This window comes from Topomyia yanbarensis, chromosome 3 (assembly GCF_030247195.1).
Source record: "Topomyia yanbarensis strain Yona2022 chromosome 3, ASM3024719v1, whole genome shotgun sequence".
Classification (NCBI taxonomy): Eukaryota; Metazoa; Arthropoda; class Insecta; order Diptera; family Culicidae; genus Topomyia; species Topomyia yanbarensis.
Window position 1 is genome coordinate 313,678,048 of NC_080672.1, and position 20,837 is coordinate 313,698,884.

General features: G+C 39.6%; 1 protein-coding gene across 6 annotated transcripts in view; it reads left to right on the forward strand.

Annotated features, from left to right (window-relative positions):
* The window catches only part of LOC131691395 (uncharacterized), a 956,846-nt gene that overhangs the window by 353,946 nt on the left and 582,063 nt on the right, over positions 1–20,837 (forward strand). For all 6 annotated transcript variants that reach the window (XM_058977753.1, XM_058977754.1, XM_058977758.1 and 3 more), the window contains exon 3: positions 3,263–3,514. In XM_058977753.1, the coding sequence (XP_058833736.1) occupies positions 3,263–3,514 (252 nt within the window). The remainder of the gene's footprint in view (positions 1–3,262; positions 3,515–20,837) is intronic.

Here is a 20,837-nt window from a genome sequence, read left to right on the forward strand (position 1 = left end):
TATCACTCACGCGGTAGGTGCTCTCCAGTTTCTGTAGGTAACTGGTTACCCTCAGTGCTCTTGACCATGACGGGCCGCCGTACCTGAGGATAGATACGGCAACGCCTGCCAGTAACCTACGTCAACTGGCGCACAACTTTGAGCTGTTGGACATCATCCTCGATAGAGCCGCAACAGCAGTCGACGCTCTCTTGCATGTATAGTCGACATGGCTGCCGCAGGTCAGCTTGTCGTCTATAATGACTCCGAGAGACTTCAGACTTCGCTGTGAAGTGATCGCGACTTCTCCCACATGGATAACTGCATGTTGTGTCGACTTGCGGTTGTTGACGATAACTACCTCCGTCTTATGATGAGCGAGCTCCAGGCCTCTCGCGCTCATCCTTTCCTCCACCGTGTTGATCGCGTGTTCTGCGGTTAGTTCTACTTCAGGGATTGACTCCCCGTAGACCTCCAAGGTTACGTCGTCAGCAAAGCCGACGATCTTGACCCAGGAGGGAACTTCAATCTCAGAACCCCGTCATACATGAGGTTCCATAGCACCGGGCCTAGGATCGAGCCCTACGGGACTCCGGCGGTAATCGGAACCCTTTTCTGACCGGCATCGGTTTTTTATAGCAGTACGCGGTTTTGGAAGTAACTTTCCAGGATCCGGTACAGACCCACCGGTAGGCTAAGCCGGTGTAACGAGAGCGCGATGGCATCCCAGCTTGCGCTGTTGAATGCGTTCTTCACGTCAAGTGTCACTAACGCACAGTATCGAATGCCTCGCCTTTTCCGTTAGATCGCTATCTCGGCAGTGCTGTCAGGGCTCTATACTTGGTCCAACGCTCTGGAATATAGTGTACAATGGAGTGTTAACTCTGCATTTGCCCAGGGGAGTCGAGATCGTGGGCTTTGCAGATGACGTTGTGCTGATGATAACTGGCTATACCATTGAGGAGGTGGAGATGTTGACGGCAGAGACAACAGTTATCGTGAGAATCTGGATGCCTGGCGTCAAGTTGCTGCTGGCTCGCCATAAGACGGAGGTAATGCTGGTCAGCAATCGTAAAAAATCCAACGTTTCGTGATCAGCGTCGAGGGGAAATCCATCCCATCGATGCGTGCGATGAAGCACCTAGGATTGGTCGATGATCAATTAAATTACAACAGCCATGTCGACTATGTATGTGAGAAGACTGAGATGACAACTAACGTATTGGCAAGGATCATGCCAAACATGCAACACGATAGTCTCCTGGCGGGTGTCTCATCCTCAATACTGAGGTATGGCGTTCGGCTCGTGCTGCTGCACTGTACTCAAAGCGGAACCGGACGATGTTGTCAAGCACGTTTTGCCTAATGGCTGTTCGTGTCGCGTGCTTTAATATCTCTCAAATCAACGAATATATTTTAACCCATTCATGCCCATGTTGTTTGTGGACAACAACGTTTTTAAACAGCTATAACTTTCGATTGAGGCGAGATTTGCTCACAAAAACAAGTAAGGCTCATTAATGTAATTATTGCTTTCAATTTGAGTATTAACAGTTACAAGGATCAGCTCTAGAACTGAAGTTACTGCAATTAGTCTGATTGGATTCCGATGGAGCAGTGCTGCCATGGACAGTTTACGTTGACGACGGAAAATGATTTTCTCATATACCTTCATTATGGTGCAATATTATTGAAAACTGTTAAAACTTATCAATTTAGACTGTCGTTGGATACGTTTTACACGTAATTGGACTATTGTAATTATTCTAGGGGAATTGTATTGAGTATTAGAAGGTAAAAATTGACCAGCTTCTAGCACTGCCATGGAATCACCTATCTTTATGAAAATTGGCTTTTCGTGTTTCTTGACCCAACCGATTTCAATGAAAAATAGTTTTGAAACCCTACATGCACCAGTAAAAAGTTGGGCATGAAAGGGTTAACGAAAAAATATCATGTTTATAACAAAGTCTTCAAAATAATGTGTTAGGTACGAACCCAAACAGGCAGATAAAAAAGTAGCAACACAAGAAGTTACATGCAAGATTAAAAAGATAATTGTAACTTGCCTTGTACCAGGGCTGTAGATTTTAACTTCGATATAATTACGAAAATAATTCGTATGGTGCATTAAATTTATTATTAATCTAACACAACAAATCCTAACTTTAACTATCAATGACACAGATGTTCATTCAAGTCATATTATTTTCATTTTGTTAAATAACAATTTCAGACGAATTCGTACAATTAACTTTCATTGACGGTCTATTTAGGGTTTTTTCTCTCAGTGTAGTGATATATTGATTCTGTGCTGTGTTAGAAGGTAACCATGATTTATTACAGGCACAAAAGATGAAGGCTTTTGCAATATTTATGTTGCGGGTCACTGAACTATATGAACGGCTTCGAACGACCAAGAATATTGGTCGAAAGCGAAAGAATAAACACTAAAACTATTACGAAACGATCGGAACAACAACCACAATAACAACAACCGAAAGGCCCGTAGGCTGCCGTGCGATGCGATGGTGAGAAATTCTCGTCTAGGTAGTTAGAACCGCGCCCGTTCTCGGCTAGAACGCTATTAGATAAGGGATAAAAGCAAACTGCAATTGAAATCAATATCTTGTCACGTGTCAGGTATTTGTTATGGAGTGTACGCTATCCCGGAATTTACTGCATATTGCCTTTGGCGGTGGCCATTCTGTTCTGCGGTGGACAACTCAACGCAACGTTTGCCGGCTGGGTGTTAGAACACCAACCTCATCGACGTTGGTGGTCCAAAGGAACTGAGATTGAGTGAGGCATTCGCCGGAGTTTTTTTGCCTTTATGTTGTGCATAACATACGTTCAATGGTTCGGGGAACGGTTAAATTACTTAATCCATAATGGGCAATCAATTCTTAGTCATCGCAAAACCCTAAAATCGGTTTTTCCTCTTATTACAACCTTATTCAAGGAACTGTCGTAACTAGTACATTTCGAAAGGCAATCTTTACATCGTTGTTTATGATGATCGGTGCAACATCTAGGTTACACACTTTATTTGCTTTTCGCGGAAATCGCTCTGGTTTCTGCTAAACAAACAAGTTGAACCACTTACTCGGAGCCGTCCTCGGCCGACACGTTGTTTTCGTTTTTGCATAGCCATTGGCCAACCAGACCGCTGTGTAACAATTTGCATCAGTGAACGCATTTCTCGTGATAAACGATCGTTTTATACACTGTGTACTGATGTTCCTTTTCTTCTTCTTCTCTTCCCATTTCTCCGAACAAACAGATTCCTCTTTCGTCACCGCCGATGGCAACCGTGGGCAATTTATCATCGAACGGTATTGAGAAGCTGATAGACCAGCACTTTGGGCCACTGTATCCCGATTACGTGGACCACACACGCCCGGTGCTGATCCGACAGGCCCGCGATCTACTGGTCTGTACCTTTCACGGCGATCTGGAACGATTCGAAACAGACTTCCTCCGTCCGGCGGCGGATATCGTGAGCGGATTGCGGATCGCTTATCTTCAGGGAACGGTAAGTGTAGCTGGCTTTTTATTTTGTTCGTATCAGCTCAAACAGATTCTGGCAACTAACATACTGGGAACTGTCCGTTCGCTTTGCGTGCCTTGACGTGTGAGTGGTGGAACAAACGAAAAGAATTTACGAGGATCCCATATCAAAGAAGTTCAGTTTCAGCAGCAGAGAACAATAATTAGATACAAGAAGTAAATGGATCGTATGGCTCACTTACCAAAATCATGCTAGGATGGGAGACTTCAATTTTTATTTCTTTTTTCAATTTACGTTAATCCCGCGATAATATATCCCATCATTAGACTGACCAGAAAATAAACGAACTCTATTGGCCCACCCTTGATTCCTAGTTCCAGCAGGAGTGTCCAAATTTGAACCAAATCGAACAAGTCCAGCTATCGGACCACCGTGTTGGAAGTTTGTATGGGATTTTTTGACAATTTACGTAAGGAAACTCCACTAGCTCGCATTTTCGTCGCTAGGTGGCACTGTAGAAATTATTTTATCACAACAAGTGAAAATAAGAAAGATAATTTTAATTGTATACAACTTTGACGACAACTGCAAATCAATCCAGGATAAGTTAATAAACTTTTAATGAAGTTATGTCTGAGTCCGTTTTCCAAGGGCCCTATCGTCACATGGCAGGTAACAAATAGTCGATTCCACGAACTTTTTTGCAAGATTCGGCTCTTTCGACTATAAAATTGTAGTTTCATATTTCATTGCGTAGAGGGGGCAAACCAGAGTTAAAAATAATCGAAGCTCTTTTTTGACGGCTGAAAATGAACCTGATGCGACTCGCGGTGAATAGAAAAAATATTCATTCAAATATCCATGTTATTCATTCAGTTGAATATCGTACAATATATTCATTTCACTAATTATATAGGAAAATGTTGTCAAATGCCGGTAAAGCATGTGAAACAACAATCATCATCGCTTACATTGTGCCAGGGCCTACTTTGATGCGTTTGATCCGTTGCTGCACGGCCGCTTCGTGTAATAATCAGAGACGAATGAAAATCTGCATGGTTGAATGGGCGGTTTGTTCGTTTGACATTTTCAGCTGCGTCACTGAACATTGAAAATGAATGCGGCTGAATATGATCAATTTTCATTCAATGAATTTGAATATTTTTAACTCTGGGGCAAACACTAACTTTTAAAGAAGAGAGATATAATATATACATGTCCACAGAAATGACTGAAAAAGGCCAGTTCTACAACTTTGTAGAAGATAACTCATTTATATATCACTCCATTAAAAAGTTATTGTTTGCGCCCTTTATGTGCTAAAACGCAGAATAAAATTTTCTATTTAAAAGATGACTCATGCCATATACTAAAACTCTTCCAAACATACTATTCAGCTGAATCTAACAATTATTTCGCAAACATTAAAGTTCGTGGGAATCGGCCTCTGATTCGCCCTCACGAGCTGTTAGGCAAAACTGACTCAGACATCACTTCACTCAATGTTCAATAATTTCTCCTAAGGGAGCTGGATTCTATAAGTTGTAGACAATAAAATTATCTTTCTTATTTTCGCTTACAGTGATAAACCGATATAAACAGTGCTACCTGGTGGTGAAAAGGCAAGTAAGTGGGCTTTCTCGATGTAAATTATCGAAAAATTCAATGCATTTTTCCAACACCTTGGTCCACTAGCTAAACCAAATGGGACGTGGTTCAATTTTGGAGCATACATGCGTGGTGGGACTAGGACGCGACTTAAGGGTGGCTCGTTGGTGGTCATTTTTCCGATCACTCTAGCCATCATCTAGAATCTAGATGATAACACTAGATGTGACATCAGGAAAATTTCAAAATTCATTTGCATGGAATACATAATAGAATCGATAAAGCAGCTTAGTATTAAGAGAATTGGATTGTTATTAAACCTTGAGAAATATGAGAAATGCACTCAAAATGGAAACCTTTTGTATTGACTGTCCAAAGTACGAAAACTTTTGCAAGTGTCTGATGCAATTTTTTGATACATAGCACCGTTCATTTTTGTTGCTAACATTTTTATCTCCTTATGACTAATATCACCAAACGTTTACTCTAGCATTCTAGATGTATTGAATAAAAAATCTCGATTACGTGGTTGTATTTTGACGAAGTATTATTGGCAATGCAGTAAAATTTCAGTTCATTCAATCGAAACTGACGCAGCCAATGAGTCGGCTAGGGAAACATTCATATTCATTTAACACTTCCGTTGCCTTTACACTGATATTGGGTTCATGGCTCTTTATTCACCATCGCTTTCAAATGTGTCGCGGTTCATATTCACCCTCCTCCTTTTAATTCTGTCAAATGAAAAGATACCGCTTTCAATTGACACCAGTCAAATGAGATTCGGGTAAACAGTCGAACTCATCCATAGTCCAAGATAATTGGTAACGGAAATTGATAATTAAAGCCATTTCTAAATCCTACATAACGGCAACATGGATATCATTTGGTTAGTAGATGACCAAAATAAATGAGTGAGTGAAATTCAAAAGCTGTTAAAAATGAATAATGCCTTTGTAGAAAAACCCTCATAACGTTTCATTCAAGGTTAAAAGTTTGATAGTCTTTTGCATGAATTTGCATGAATCGGACATATTTATTATGATTTTTATAGTGAGGATTCTGTCCGATTTTTACGCTTGAAGTTTATATCCCAGTTTTACATTCTATTACGAAAAATGTTCTGCCCTTGTAACTTTTACCTTTTGTCACTCATTTAGTCTCTGATTGCAAGATAATGATTTGATCGATTTTCATATAGTTTAAATCAAATTAAAAGTAATTTCGTACTCTTCAATGTGAATTTAAAAAAAAAATGAAAAGGCAATTTTTACTATTTTTTGGGCCAAGAACAATGAAAACTGAATGAAAGCTTAAATTTCTAGTTTTTGCTTGCATTTTCAAAATCCTGTTGGGGCATTACTTTCCTAGGTTAATGGGTTTGACGGAATTTCAAACATCACCAAGCATATTTCGTGTATCAGTTTTAAAGAACCTCTGACTGACAAATGCTTTAAGATGGTTTTGTGGGGATCGAGAGGCTAGTCGTATGTCTATCTGTATATCAGTTCGTCTGAGTATCTGCCACAACTGGGTTAGTGAATGGATGTAGAACTGGCGTATATGTTAGAATAGTGGATAATTTATTATCTAGCATGCAACTTTCGCTTCCTAGGATTCGTTGATTACTTTTTCCGGTGTTCAATTCGAGGATTCGATTCGATTCATTTGGAAAGATCGGATGGGATAAATTATGGTACGATTAATTTACCGACGCAAGTGAATCATCTATTCCCGGTCAGCATAGTATGATAAAATTCTAACAGAATGCAATTCTGTTACTATGTTTTAATTGCCGCAAGGTTCTACTGTATCGATTTTGTTGGCTATTTTCGGCAAATTTGAGACTAAGAGAAACGAAAGCAATGAAATTGAAAGACGGATAGGTATTCTAGAGCGAATCAGTTATAAACTTAGAACGGAAAACTAGGACTAGGCAGGCTTATATGGACATGATCGAAAGGAAATGTGAAGAATTCTTTGCCTTCTGCTAAGTAGGAGTTGGGTGTTGCACCCAAGTCTACCGCATGGTCTATGGTAGAACATAACTCATCATCATGTTTTACCGCCGACGCCGGCAAAAAATTTCCATTAGTCATTTATACCAAAAATAATACCGGGCAGTTTATGCGCTTCTACTTAATCTCTTCTCATCTTTTTATCTTTATTCGGCATGCTCCTTTTTTTACTATATTTATTCACTAACACAATCAATTGCATATTTTCTCATATACACTCTCAATCTCTCTCATTCCAAACGTGTAAACGCTCGTTGCCTTCGTGATAACACAAACCTGGTCACAAACGCGAACGTGCATTTACGATTATCTACCCACACTTACACTCACAATCTCGCCAACATTAAGGACGAACGAACAATCTTAGATTTAGATCTTTTTGAGATAAGTATAATCCACCGTTCGCACGATCATGAATCGGTCACGTCTTGAAGTCTCTACCCTCAGTCCTAGGTTCATGCATACAGTTGGACCAATTAGAAAGATTGCTGCTAAATTCCACTAGACAACACGTTCCACGGCGACATGACCGGGAGTTCTGGTGATATGGGAACACTTGCTCTTTTCTAGCACCGTGCACTGAAAATTAAATATCAGATTCGCGGTCCGTGGGATCATCCAAGAACACACACGAATATGTGAATGGACACACGGTTAAAAAATCAAATTCATACACGCGCAGTTACATACACGCTAGCATACGTGACATTCAATTGTCCACGCGACATACATATGCCCAAGCAAGCGATCGAACACGTTAACTAACAAACGCCCGAACCCTTCACGATGAAACACAAAAACGAACAGACAATTACGATCATTCACGCACACCTACGCCCAAGATTTCGTCAACGCAAAAGCAACTTAGCGAACGCAATAGCACTTATAAGCCGAGTAACGCAATCTCAAGCGCGCTTATTCCCACGCGATCGTAAAGTCCATACGCCCGCTCATCCGAACCGTGAACTCAATATCACAATCAAAATCACGGTCCACTGCAATTGGCATAAAGCAGTGTTTTAGTAGGTGACATTTCCCATCTCGTCTACTAATGTAGTGAGTGTAGTTTTTTTGGACCACACTATTACCAATATTTTTCAAGGGTCAATTTTTCGCTTTACCATTGTTTTAAGGGGGCGTCTGGTGTAGTGGGCAAAAAATGACTTTTTTGTCCGCTTAATTGTTAGTATTGAACCTCTAGAATAGTCTCCCGAAATCTCGGTGGACACGCTGAACTGCTTTTGTTTCAAACAGCCATGCATTCCTCGCGCGTATTTGCTGTAACACACGCAGATTTCAATATATCGGCAAATTTTTTTAAAAAACTGACTACGATAAAAATACAGTTTAAACAATACACTCTAAATTGCTTCTACCCATACTTTCAAGAGAAAATACCCTTTAAAAACGTGTTTCAAATTGCCTAACACGATATCTAAAAAACTAATCAACGAATTGACTTGATTTTTTATGAGAATGCCCAATATGTGTTGCTTGTCGATGAATCACAGAAAACTGAATAAAAAAAATCTTCTGCCTATTATTTTGAAGAAAAGTGTGCGAAATTTACAGTAAAATATGAGATCGTAACCACAAGTCTAAGCTTTACAAATCTTATTGAATTTTCTGTGTCAGACAATTTTATCAAGCGTTATCGTGTTCGCCGCGGCGCTCCTCGGCGTGGAAATGGTTGGACGTCTAGTCTTGGAGCGCTCGTATGTGTGGCTCTGCATGACTGAACATATTTTTTTTCGTGCACAGTGAGTGTATAAATAAATCTTAACAATACACAAAAGATCCTTTATTGCCTTGCCGTCAAAATCGTAAAACAAAATAACAAATTCGGGTTGAGCACCTTACACCAGACCCCCTTAAGATGATCGTCAGGCCGTGCTAGAAGAATATCTCAAGCCCGACATTGGATGATTTCGCTCTGCAAGACTAACGCTTCAACAAGACAATGCATCGATACACGCGAGCTAGTCTACAAAGGATTACGCACATGCGTTGAGTTTGGCCTTTGTGCAAAATTAATTCTCTCCTTTTAGCCTTTCTAATCTGAACAACGGCTGTGCAATCACTCCATTGGCGTAGCCGAAAATTTGGCTTGGGGAGGGGGAGGGTGGTTTGATGAAAATCGTTGATTTTGCGAAAATGTTTCAATATAATGTAAATTTGATAAAATATTTAAAGTTCAGAAACAAAAACAGTTCAGCAGTTACCATTCCATTCTAAAAATTAGAAAAAAATATAAAGAATACCTTTCATATCTTCATAGACAACTTTTTTTTTAATAAAATGTTTTAAAATCAAAGTATATTCACTTTTAAAATGGAACATATCTTGGTGAATACTTCTCAGTGTTCACAAGCTCCTATCTCATGCTTCTCCGTGCGTCTATTGATGACATTTAATCTGTAGCCCGCCATCGACTGGGTACTACCGTCTTGTGAAGTAGAAGCGAAATGAGAAGGTGCGAGTGGGCATGTGCTATAACTCTACCGTAGACAGAACAGAATACGTGAGGTGGCAAAGAAACCCCTCGCGGCTGTCCTAGGAGACAGGAGGTTGTGTCAAACCCAACAAGCCGCCCGGAAAACATCACGTTACGAAGAATCAGGAGGACATGGCAGATCGGAATTATCGATCAAAGCCCACGTAACTAAAAAAGGACTACGATTGGAAACTTGGCACATCTAACTGAGCTAAAAACTCACAACTGCAAAGCCGTAGCATTGTAGGAACTTTGCATGGCAGGACAGAATGTGTGGAAAAGCGGTCCTCACGCGGTTACATGCTACTAGAGCGACGGCACAACAAACAAGTTGGGAATAAGCCTTGCTGTGCTGGGCAAGATGCGCCAACGCGTAATCAAGTAGCAGACGATCAGCGAAAGGATGTGTGTGGATTAAAGGCAATTTCCACAACTACAGCATCGTTAACGTGCACTGCCCTCACGAAGCGTGACCCGAGAACGAGAATCAGCCTGGGGATATGCGCAGCCGACGACAGATTTCTAGCGCAAGATCTACCGAAGATTCATGAGGTGATCGGCGGGTTGAGGACTAATAAAGCCGCTGGCAATGATCAACTGCCATGTGAGCTGCTAAACCACGGAAGAGAGGCGTTGGGTAGAGCTTCACTGGGTCGTTTTAAAGATCTGGGAGAAACAGGTTTTACCGGAAGATTGGATGGAGGTAGTAGTATGTCCCATCTATGAAAAGGGTGTTAGGCGGGATTGCTGCAAATAGTTACCGAGCAATCATATTGCTGAAGGTGTTCTCCCAAATTCTTTGTCGCCGCCAATCACCGTTAGCAAGCGAGTTCGTTGAGAATACTAGCATATAATGCCCAAATACGGCGGACAAACGAAAATAGATCGAGTGATGTGTGATGAGTAATAGAAATACTTTCGAGTCCTTTTGAAACTCGGAAAGGGCTACGGTAAGGTGTGATAATAAGAGCTAGGATTGACAAAGTTTTCCGGAAATCTGTTCAGCTTTTTAGCTTCGCCGGTAACGTCAATATTGTGGCACACAAAATATATTCTTTCAGAAATTGTAGCCAAAATCAATTACAATCGATTGGTGTATAAATTGCATATGTGATAGCTTTGAATACTTGAAGCTATTTGTCAACTAAATGAAATTACTGTAGTTCTACGTACTTTTGTCTATTTTTTGAGAAAATATAAAAATTGTTCTTCCAGAAATTGTAACCAAAATCAATTATAATCGATTGGTATATAAAAAGGTATAGGCCATCGCTTTGAATTCGACGTTTTTTGCCAACTAAATGAAATTTCTGTACTTCTACGTACTTTTGGCTATTTTTTGAGAAAATATAAAAATGTGTTTTTTTTGGAAATTGTAGCCGCCATCAATTACAATCGACTGGTGTATTAAAATGTATAGGTCATCGCTTCAAATTTAAAGTTATATGACGAATATTTTAAAATTCTGAACTTCTTTCGTATTTACTGAATCATCCTAACACACTCTATTATTTAGTAACTTACATACAATAATGTGTTTCTCCACGTTCGTGCAAACATTTTGATATAATAGTATCCATGTATAATATGTAGAACTATTGAGTAAACAGGTAATTTTCAAACCGTAAAACTAACAAATCGCAATGAATTTCAATCAACCGTATGCCACGTACATTGTAAAAATCCTATCTTCTAAAAACTCGAAAAAGTATAGTAATTTTTGAAAATCTACTATTTATTGCATATATTACAAGTCTAGAAGCTCTAAGGATTGCATTGGTGTAAGGAAAATTGAAAATGGTTGACAAACGGTCGTGATACGATTGTTTGAACAGAAAAACTCATTTCGTCTGTACTGACTCTCAATTACTGTTTTTACAATTACTTCAGATACACATTCATCATTCTTTGTTCACTGTTTTTATAAAAGATTTAACTATCCAATGGTGAGCAAACAGCTAAGATATGGCAAGTCAAAGAAGCGTTCCCATTTTTTTCTCACTGACTTTGTTATACTCTTTTTACTGTAACTTACGGTAGACAACTCTATTCTTCTATTTTTTTTTAATTTGACGTATTCACAAAAGACTTACCTTTATATTGGTGAAGACAGATTTAAAATCGATTATGTAACGGCTGAGATATGACCGGTCAAAGTAAGTGTTCCCATTTTTTTACCCCCTTGGTATTCCGAGTGTTAAAGATTCTTGGAATTTATTGCCCACTATCGATAATTCCGGAAATCCCGGGTTCTGGGCATATTATAGAACTAAAACAACTTCGTTGATGACTGAACTAATTTTCACTAACTTAGTTCTCAAATGAAAGGTATAATATGCCGTTGGAGGTTGCTCCCCCCATCCCCCCCAAGCTCCTTTATCTCACACCCCCTTCCCTACCCGATCAGAATGAAATAACAAGATTATAACAGAACACAATTTTTGTAACATATTGTGTTATAAATTAGGTCTCGTTAGTAGTTAAAATAACAGAAATTTATAACAAGTAATAATGCGAGATATAATTTTGAAATATTTCTGTTATGTGTTTCTGATCGGGTAACTCTGCCAGACCAACCTCACACCCGCATTCCCTTAACCCATCTCGTGTACCAAAATGTTTTATTTATTTCCCAACGCATCCCACTAATTATGACACACCCTCTCCCACACCCCCGCATTTCAAAAGATGTTAACATGAAGACAGCATTGAACTAACGCTGATTAAGCTAAATAAATAATATATTGCTGCTTATTTCAAGTGTGTCGGCAAACATATGTTGCTCATCAGGTTCGTGGCTACTTATATATACACAGAATTGCACCACATGGTGGATTCAAACAAGTTTGTCTTTCATCGTGTGGCCATCCTAGACGAAATAAAATGAAATAACTTTTGCACAGAAGTTCACAAAAATGGTTTTGTAAACAAATTGCTGTCAAAAGATTTCAGAACCGATCATTACTGGCACTATACCAAAGAAAAAGAAACGCACCGATTATAAATTGTTTAACTTTTTCTCGAAACTGTCGTTTTTATATGATTTTTGTTAACCTTAGTGCGCACATGAACTCAAAAGCGAAATCATGGCAATATATAAGCTATACTTTGCGAGTTTTCAGTCAACATTTCTGTTCAATCATTCTACCTACATAGAGGCTTCTGCGCCACTCGAAATCAGCAGGCTCGGAGCGAAGATAAGGATCGCAGCTCACAAGTATCAAAAAACCAATCCCATTCGAAGCTTATCTGGCAAATTTTAAACCTTGCAGTTTTTGTTTACGATTTCATGTATGCACCGTGCGTGTCGTGCCGGTGGCCATTTATTGTTTACATTTCACCAGAAAGGAAATATCTTTCCGAGCTGCCCGCGAGGACACAAAGAGGAAAATTGAATCTCGATTTTGGGTTCTCGTTTTTTATCGATTTGTACCTGATCCCTGTTGACCGCAGGTTTTCAAGCACGCACTTGCCAGCACAGCAGCTATTTGTCGGTCGGTAGTTCCGGTGAAGGGCTAAAGAGCGTGAATGGTACTGGCTACCATTCACCCGGGCTTAATACAATCGGGAGAGTAATCATTTACGCTCGTTCTGTTACGTCGGCTAAGGTAGGTAGGTACGAAATACGCATAATCAACCCGAAACAAATAGTGCTATTACCGAGTAATATTCAACCAACTTAGTTGACCTGCCGATATGCATCTACAAGATTATCTCCTTGTCCCTGTACGACACAAGCATTGCATACACTCGCGTGTACCCTTTTACCGCACGGGTCATTACGCTTGATTCATCTTCGAATGAATGACTTATAAAGTGGAGGTCCGTCTGCACCTTTCTTTTGGCAGCAACCGTGCGCGGCGGGTCGTTGCGTCGTCGTCGTAGTAGTCGTACGACTTGCTTTCCGTCCAAAAAGGTGCCGAAAACGGCAGTGATAGAGTGAAGTAATTAATCTTGTACCTACTCTGTGCAATTTTAATCTGAGATGATGTGAGGATTTGTGGAAATACTAAGTGCCCGTTTGTTTGGGCAGTACGACTCAGGTCTTATTGAAAGTACACGGAAGTACGTAATCTGGCGCGTAGAGTTCAACAAAAGGGCCGAGAAGTCAAAAGTTGATGCATTTTTTGGAATAAACGTTGCATAATCTTAGTTTTGTAAAGTACCTACGGAAGCGGACTTAAAATCAGCTGAATGAATTGGTATTAGGTAGGAAGCGGTAACCATTTGATCAGATTTGAGATTTTAACGTACAGATAACAACGTATATTTTATATTTACGTTTTTCAGCCTTAGCAGTTTACCAACAAACAACGACCATAATTAATATCTACAAATCAATACCCACGGCAAAATGGGAACGCAATGCCAAAGCTTGCCGCCTGATCGTGGTTGATTCATAAATCAGTATCAACACGATCGAGTAATAAAATAATTGCTATAACTGTTATTTAATTGAGCCATTTCACACTTGTCGTTTAGATAATTTGTACACTGCAATCGTACAGCCGTGGATGAATCAAACGGTGGACCCGTGGCCGGAAAAATGTTTCCCCTCGGTACAAATGGCCGACCGAGTCGAGCGTGCCGTCGGTCGAGTTGAGTTGGGATTCGCGTTTGATAAGCACAGGTGAAACGCTTTTACCTAGCGTATCTACTATGCTGTAGTCTCCCCTTCGAATGATAGATGCTCCTTCAACGCAAAGTTGCCTAATGACACGTTTAAGCGGATCGCAGTCAGTCTTTCGTCTGCACTATAACTTATCGAACTCTCTATTGGTGTGTGTGTAGTTGGTAGAGCGACAGACTCTCGGATCTTAATCATTGTTGAATACAGGAACGTAGCAAAGGGAGCTAGAGAAACACAGTATGAAAACTGATCAGACGAATAAGCGAAATAATTGGATGAGCGTTCTCCCACTATCAAATATTCAAAGAAATATTTTTGATGGAAAAATAGTTATGAAAATTTCTTGCGAAGAGAATCGTAAGTGCTATTTCTTGTCTGGGATAGTTTATAAATATTAAAGGACGTTTTTATAGTTCAGTGTCGTAGCCAAGGGGGGGGGGGGTTGGGGGTTAAAACCCCCTTCATACCAAAATACTGGAATTGAAGAAAACAAAAGTTTGATACTGACTAGTTTATTATCTGTTCATTACATTGAGAACCTAATGTTTTAAACGTTATGGGGACTTTTTGTAAATTGTGAGAATGAGATCTTGTAACTAATATTTCAGTGAGGATCCTATAATTGATAAATCATGTAAATATCAAGCAAAATAGTTCAACGAAAACGCCTACATAGAAACTGATGAAAAATGGCGTTTTACGCTTGTCTCTAACAGGTCAGAATCGGTTTTTATGTCCATTTAATTTTTTTGGGTTATCACTTATATAAAGTGCCACTAGCTAAGATTGGCAATAAAAAAATTGAAGATTTGTCACGTTTTTCGCTATTTATGATGTGCATTTGGGTATCAAATTGAATGGCGCCATGATTCCATAATTTGGGAACCATCAGCGTTTGGAGTTTTAGTATTTAGCAGCATAATTTTGTTGATTATTTTGTCCTGTTGGATGTATTACTAATTCCAATCAAATTTAGTTCGAGACTTAGCGTCTTCAGCAAAGTTTTCAAGAATGTTATTGCAAATAGCTTGGTTGAAGATATGAATGCGACCCGTATTTGTGCATTACAGGCCATATTGTACTACGAATTCCTTTACTACCGGTTATAGGCGGCAGCAAAGAATTTGGGAGAACACCTTCTAGATGACGTTTACTATCCCATTATGCAAAAGTGACTTCAACGCCACCTTGGTCAAATTTAACTTTTTTGTATTTTTAAGTTCACTACAAAAATTGGCATCTTGCAGTGCTAACGCCTTCAAACAAAAATTAAAAATAACCTGTTGAAATGCGAAAAATAAAGTTGCGATTTCCTGAAAAATATACTCGATGGCATTTACGTCACCTTTGCATACAAGGGCAGTTCAGTAATGGGATTAATCGGTAATTAGTTGCAAAAATCCCGCCTAACACCATTTTTTATAGATGGGACATACTACTCCCTACATCCTATACTTCGGTAAAATATCCTCCTTCCAGATCTTCAAACGCACCCAGTGGAGTGCTCTAGCCAATTCCTTAGTTTGTGTTTGAGTAGCTTACATGTCAGTTGATCATTGCCAGCGGTTCAACCGTCCTATTTTTTCATGAATCTTAGGTAGATCCAGAATCTGTCGTCGACTTCGCGCGTCTCCTAGCTGATTCTTGTCGCACTCTTGTCGTCTACTTCTTCGCTATTTAGGTGTTCGTCATAATATACTTATCAATCGTGAGAATTTCTGCACACTATTTATAAAGTGTACAGACAATCCTATGCGATAACCGGTTTATACAATACCCCCGGCCTATTAGAATGTTTATGTCACCGATGAAGAGCTCAACATTCCGCCATAGGCAGCTATCATAGACATGCTCCAGCTGAGCATACAATGTATCTTTCTCGGCTTCGTGAGGTCAGTGCACATTGATAATGCTCTAGTCGAAGAAATGGCCTTTGATTAGGGTTCGCAGTACCGACCCTTTTTGGCGAGAACTGGTACTACGGTACTGAAGCCCTCAGTACCGGTAAAGTACCCGTACTTGAATATTGTTTTAAAAAAATCGAAAAGAGCTTCAAACTGAAATTGAATGCTCAAACTCATGATCTTATTCTCAGATGATTGATTTTTGCTGATCAAAAAACATGTTTATTGTTTTTAATTGTTTCGGAATGGCAAGACTCATTTCACAGAAGATATTTTTCGTATAGGGCACCTTCTTTTATTTCGAAATCTAGGCCACTTTGAAATCAATAACTGCTAAGTGGTGCGACTTTCGTCGACTTGCACAGATGGTAAATGTATGAAACCCTATTAACAACAGTAAATCAAAACGAGAATGGCAATAAATCGGAGCAGGTTAATCGCATTTTCACTCTTGCTTTTCTGAAAATTGGTTTCGACCTTTATGTCGTTCGCCTACTATTCTCTAATGCATATCACGGCTTCTTGCTTTCCTGTAAACTATGGAGTTTTGCTGAATTTTCCGATCAGCAATAATTACAAATCGCCCCATTTGAAGCAGTTCACCAAGTCTAAAACTGTTAGCTACTAAATCGCTGTTCGTTCTTTTATAGATAAAGGTTTAAGAGCAAACCAAATACAGACATGACTTAGACCATAGTCTTATTACGCGACACCCAGTGTATAGTGGAAACCAATCAGAATGTCGCTAATAAAACTTTAACTTCTGGAATTATTATGATGATGGCCCCACCTCATTGCCACACAAAGGTGTTATCTCTACGATTTATCTAGAAGGCAAATTAATATAATCAAACGTTATCTTGCAGACCGATATTTTGAAACAGATCCCCCTGCTGAGTTAACATATTTGTCATAAAAAATTGTATAGTACCGAAAATACCGGTACTGGCTTTTGTTCAGTACCGGTATTACCGGTACCACAACCCTACCTTTGATCCACACTACACACATCCTTTCGCGGATCGCCTGCCATTTGATTACGCGTTGGCGCATTTTGCCCAGCTCTTGTGCCGTCGCTCGATCCCCGTATTTCCACACCTTCTACCACGTCTAACAAAGCTCCTCCAATGCTATGGTTTCGAAGTTGCGAGTTTTCTGCTCATCCTTTTCTCCTCTCGTAGTCCGCCACCCAACATAACTGACACCTGCGACAGGTATTTAGTTCTGCCTATGGCAGGGTTATAGCGCCCATGCCCGCTCACACCATCCCATTTCGCTATTACTGCAGAACACGGTAGTACCCAGTCAATCGCGGCCTACAGATTAAATGTCATTAATAGACCCGCCAACATTTTTGAAAAATCTGATTTTCGTCAAAACCCCCTCCAGACCAAATTTCTGGCTACGCCACTGTTATAGTTTTCTTTAAATCGAAATCAAACGCACAAAAAATTGATGACAACAATTGTTGTTTATTTATTTTGGTAGCGTATGAAATCAAATAATTTCAGATAAATGTCCAAAATGTTTAAAAAATGTCATTCGGTCGGTCAAATGTTGGTCATTTTTACGAGAACATCAGCATTTCGTGAGACTCGCATTCAATGTTGATCTTTCGCTTACCAGTTTTTTTATATGAATTAGTTTAATTAGCTTTACTGAGCCGTTGGTCTCTTATGTTTTACAATGTGTACAATTAAAAGTCGAACAGCTACATTTGTTTCTTGTCCGATGGATCCTGTTGACGTTGTTTGCTACTACGTGTAGAATTTTTCTGGTGCTTCGTTATCTAACACAAGATGGGGGTAAATCGGTCAGCCTTCTCTCGCGTTCATGTTCATGTTGTCATCGCTACTGATTTCGTTTTATGCGCCGAAGAATGATCTTGTTGGTTATTGTTTTTACGAGTCACTATTGTACCCGTCTTTTTTGGCGTTGGCTTCTTTGTTGGTTGTGCTGCTTGTCGATTTGAAGGCATTATGTGTAGTCGTTGAAGAGTGAGTGTTTGTTATTTTCTGATCCGCAGATAATAGAATCTGTTCTAGTATCTGTTGCAGTTGTTCAATTTTTCTTAACTACTCCGCTTGGTTTTCCGTGATGTGATGTCTAACTATAGAACTTGCACGTGAGAGTATTTTTAGTATCTTGAACTCCATTGGCATTTATTCGAAGAGTCAGGTAGAAGGGGATAGGTTTCATCGGACATATTATTACCACATGAATATCGTTGGGAACACCTGGGAAGAAGTTTCTCCAAGTATCTTCCCTAACAGGGGCCACCTGTTTGTAATTTAACATGAGTTGTTTAATTACATGATTAGAGGTAAGTGGCGCCTGATCGTGTTATCGTACCTCGATTGAATCATCATTCAACATATATGGGAATACTGACTATAACGTTTTTGTATTCGACGGTGTACTGTATGATGTTTCGCGGAATGAACGACTCTGCTTGAGTAGTGGTCCTGAACATAATCAGAACATTATGATTGATATGATTAAATTGCACGGTGCGGATATCTGCCACATTAGGCACCGTACTCACTTTTAACAACTGTTCCACTTCCCGAATAGACGGTCTTGCGGGACTTGTCGAAAAATCCACAGCAGCGCAGTTTACTCGTAACGGGACAGCTATTTGCTTAGGATTGACACTCATCGTACCACAATAGATAGGTAGAAGCAACAAAATGTTTATACTACAGAGTAGGTGAAGTGAAACATTGGTAAATCCATGCATCCTGGCTAAGATCGACCCCAACATGGTTTCTGGACCATCACGAACTCGTGATTTTTTCGCCTGGAACTTCGTCGTACCTCAAATCGACAAAATGAGCTAGGTGCAGCAATTTTAATAATTCGATGTCCAAGGACGTCAAATCGCGATATCGAGGCAGTCAATCGACAGGGTTCGTCTATCGAAAATCGTCATCATTTCATCAATAAACCGAGTATTAAAACGGCCGTATAACTTGTCTTTCCATCTTGATTAGACCAGAAGTCTTTCAAATCTCGTGTGCCTACATTTTAAATCAACCAGTCCTAATCTACGTCTCGATATTTGTTGCTAATGTTGTTGATGCTGATAGCTATAGCAGAATTTTTGTAGAAAAAGGGTCAATGATGTTATTCGCGTACAAACCACACCACAAATTCTTTCGAAAGCGATGCGGAATATTTCGGGCTAATCCATCAATAATTCTGCACTAACAAAACACTTAAATTTTCTGAAATTTTAAACTAAAGCTCAGTTTGTAGGTAATTCATTCTAAGTCAGCTGTTCGAAGGTGACGGACGGAACATTTTTACTGGAGACTGTGAAACTAGCTAGGTATTTAAAGGCGACGGATGGAGGATTGGGGACTTAAGTGAATATTTATTCCTCCACCAACCGATGTGTATGTGTAGAATTGCCGAGACTAGACTAGAAATTTTTTTCTTTCACCGACCGTTATAGTTTTCCGATGGATAGAAACTTGTAAAAATACTCGATTTAAAAAGGAATCCACCGAAGTTCGTTTGTGTTTGACTGTCACTCATTTGAGGCAAATCCCAGCTGCTGATCTTGAACTGTTTATTCGTGCAATCAGTTGACGCTTTTTTTGAAGGCAACGGATGCGGCATCTATACAGGCCATTGTATATCAAGACAAGTATAATGAGACAGTGTTTAAGAGATGTGATCTGACTGGTGGATTGTCGATTATTGGACATATTATTAGGATTAAACTACCAGTCCGGGCGCTATTGCGATATTCTGGTTATGTCCAAGACATTACCCACCGAGTTTATCAACATACAAGTGAAATAAAAATACATTGATGATCTAGTGTTGATATTTTTTTTTACACATCCCCCATGATTTCTTTCTCTTCCTTCTTTAAGTTTTTACTTTGCGCTGAGATCTAGGCCCGTGCTTACTGTCTTACATAACATCTCCTGAAAAGACCTGGTTCGAAAGTTGGCTCAGATAAGCTACGAGTTGTAATATTCAGTCTAAGGGGGCAAGAATGTTTTTGAACCTGTTTTCTGACAAATATTTATTTTTTTTTCTTGAAAATAGCTGTTGTTAAGGCATTTGATTAGCAAGGGACTGGAAGGTGAAGCAAGGAGTTGAAGGAAGAAAGTTTAGAAAAGCGTGGAAAGAGTTATATGAGCAGGCTTAGAGTTTACCGGCGACTTAAACCTTTGTCTGCTATCGCAGGAGTCAGGATCTTTTGGCATTAGAAATGCGAATCACCTCAGTCTACGGCATGTTCGGACAAGCGTAAAGTAACTTGTTACTTCATGCTATCGGAACCGACACAACACGAAAACTGGAAGTTAAAATGGATTGAGAGTTTTACTGATTACAAAATTTATTCTAGTCTTCAATGGCAATTTTTAGTTGCATACGAAAAGCCCCTTATCACTCCTGTTCGGCTCTTTGAAGTTGCCTATGCAAAAAATATATGAAATGCGGTACCATCGATTGGCGCTCGAGTGTTCATCGGGAAAGAAACATTCTAGTTCTCGACTAATATATAAAAAAACAAAATATGAACAAAATGGTGAATTTGAAATGGGTTTAGGTTTGGATTTGGGTTTGGGTTTCAGTTTGGGTTTGGCTTTGGGTTTGGATTTGGATTTGGGTTTGGATTTGGATTTGGGTTTGGATTTAGGTTTGGGTTTGGATTGGGGTTTTTGTTTGGGTT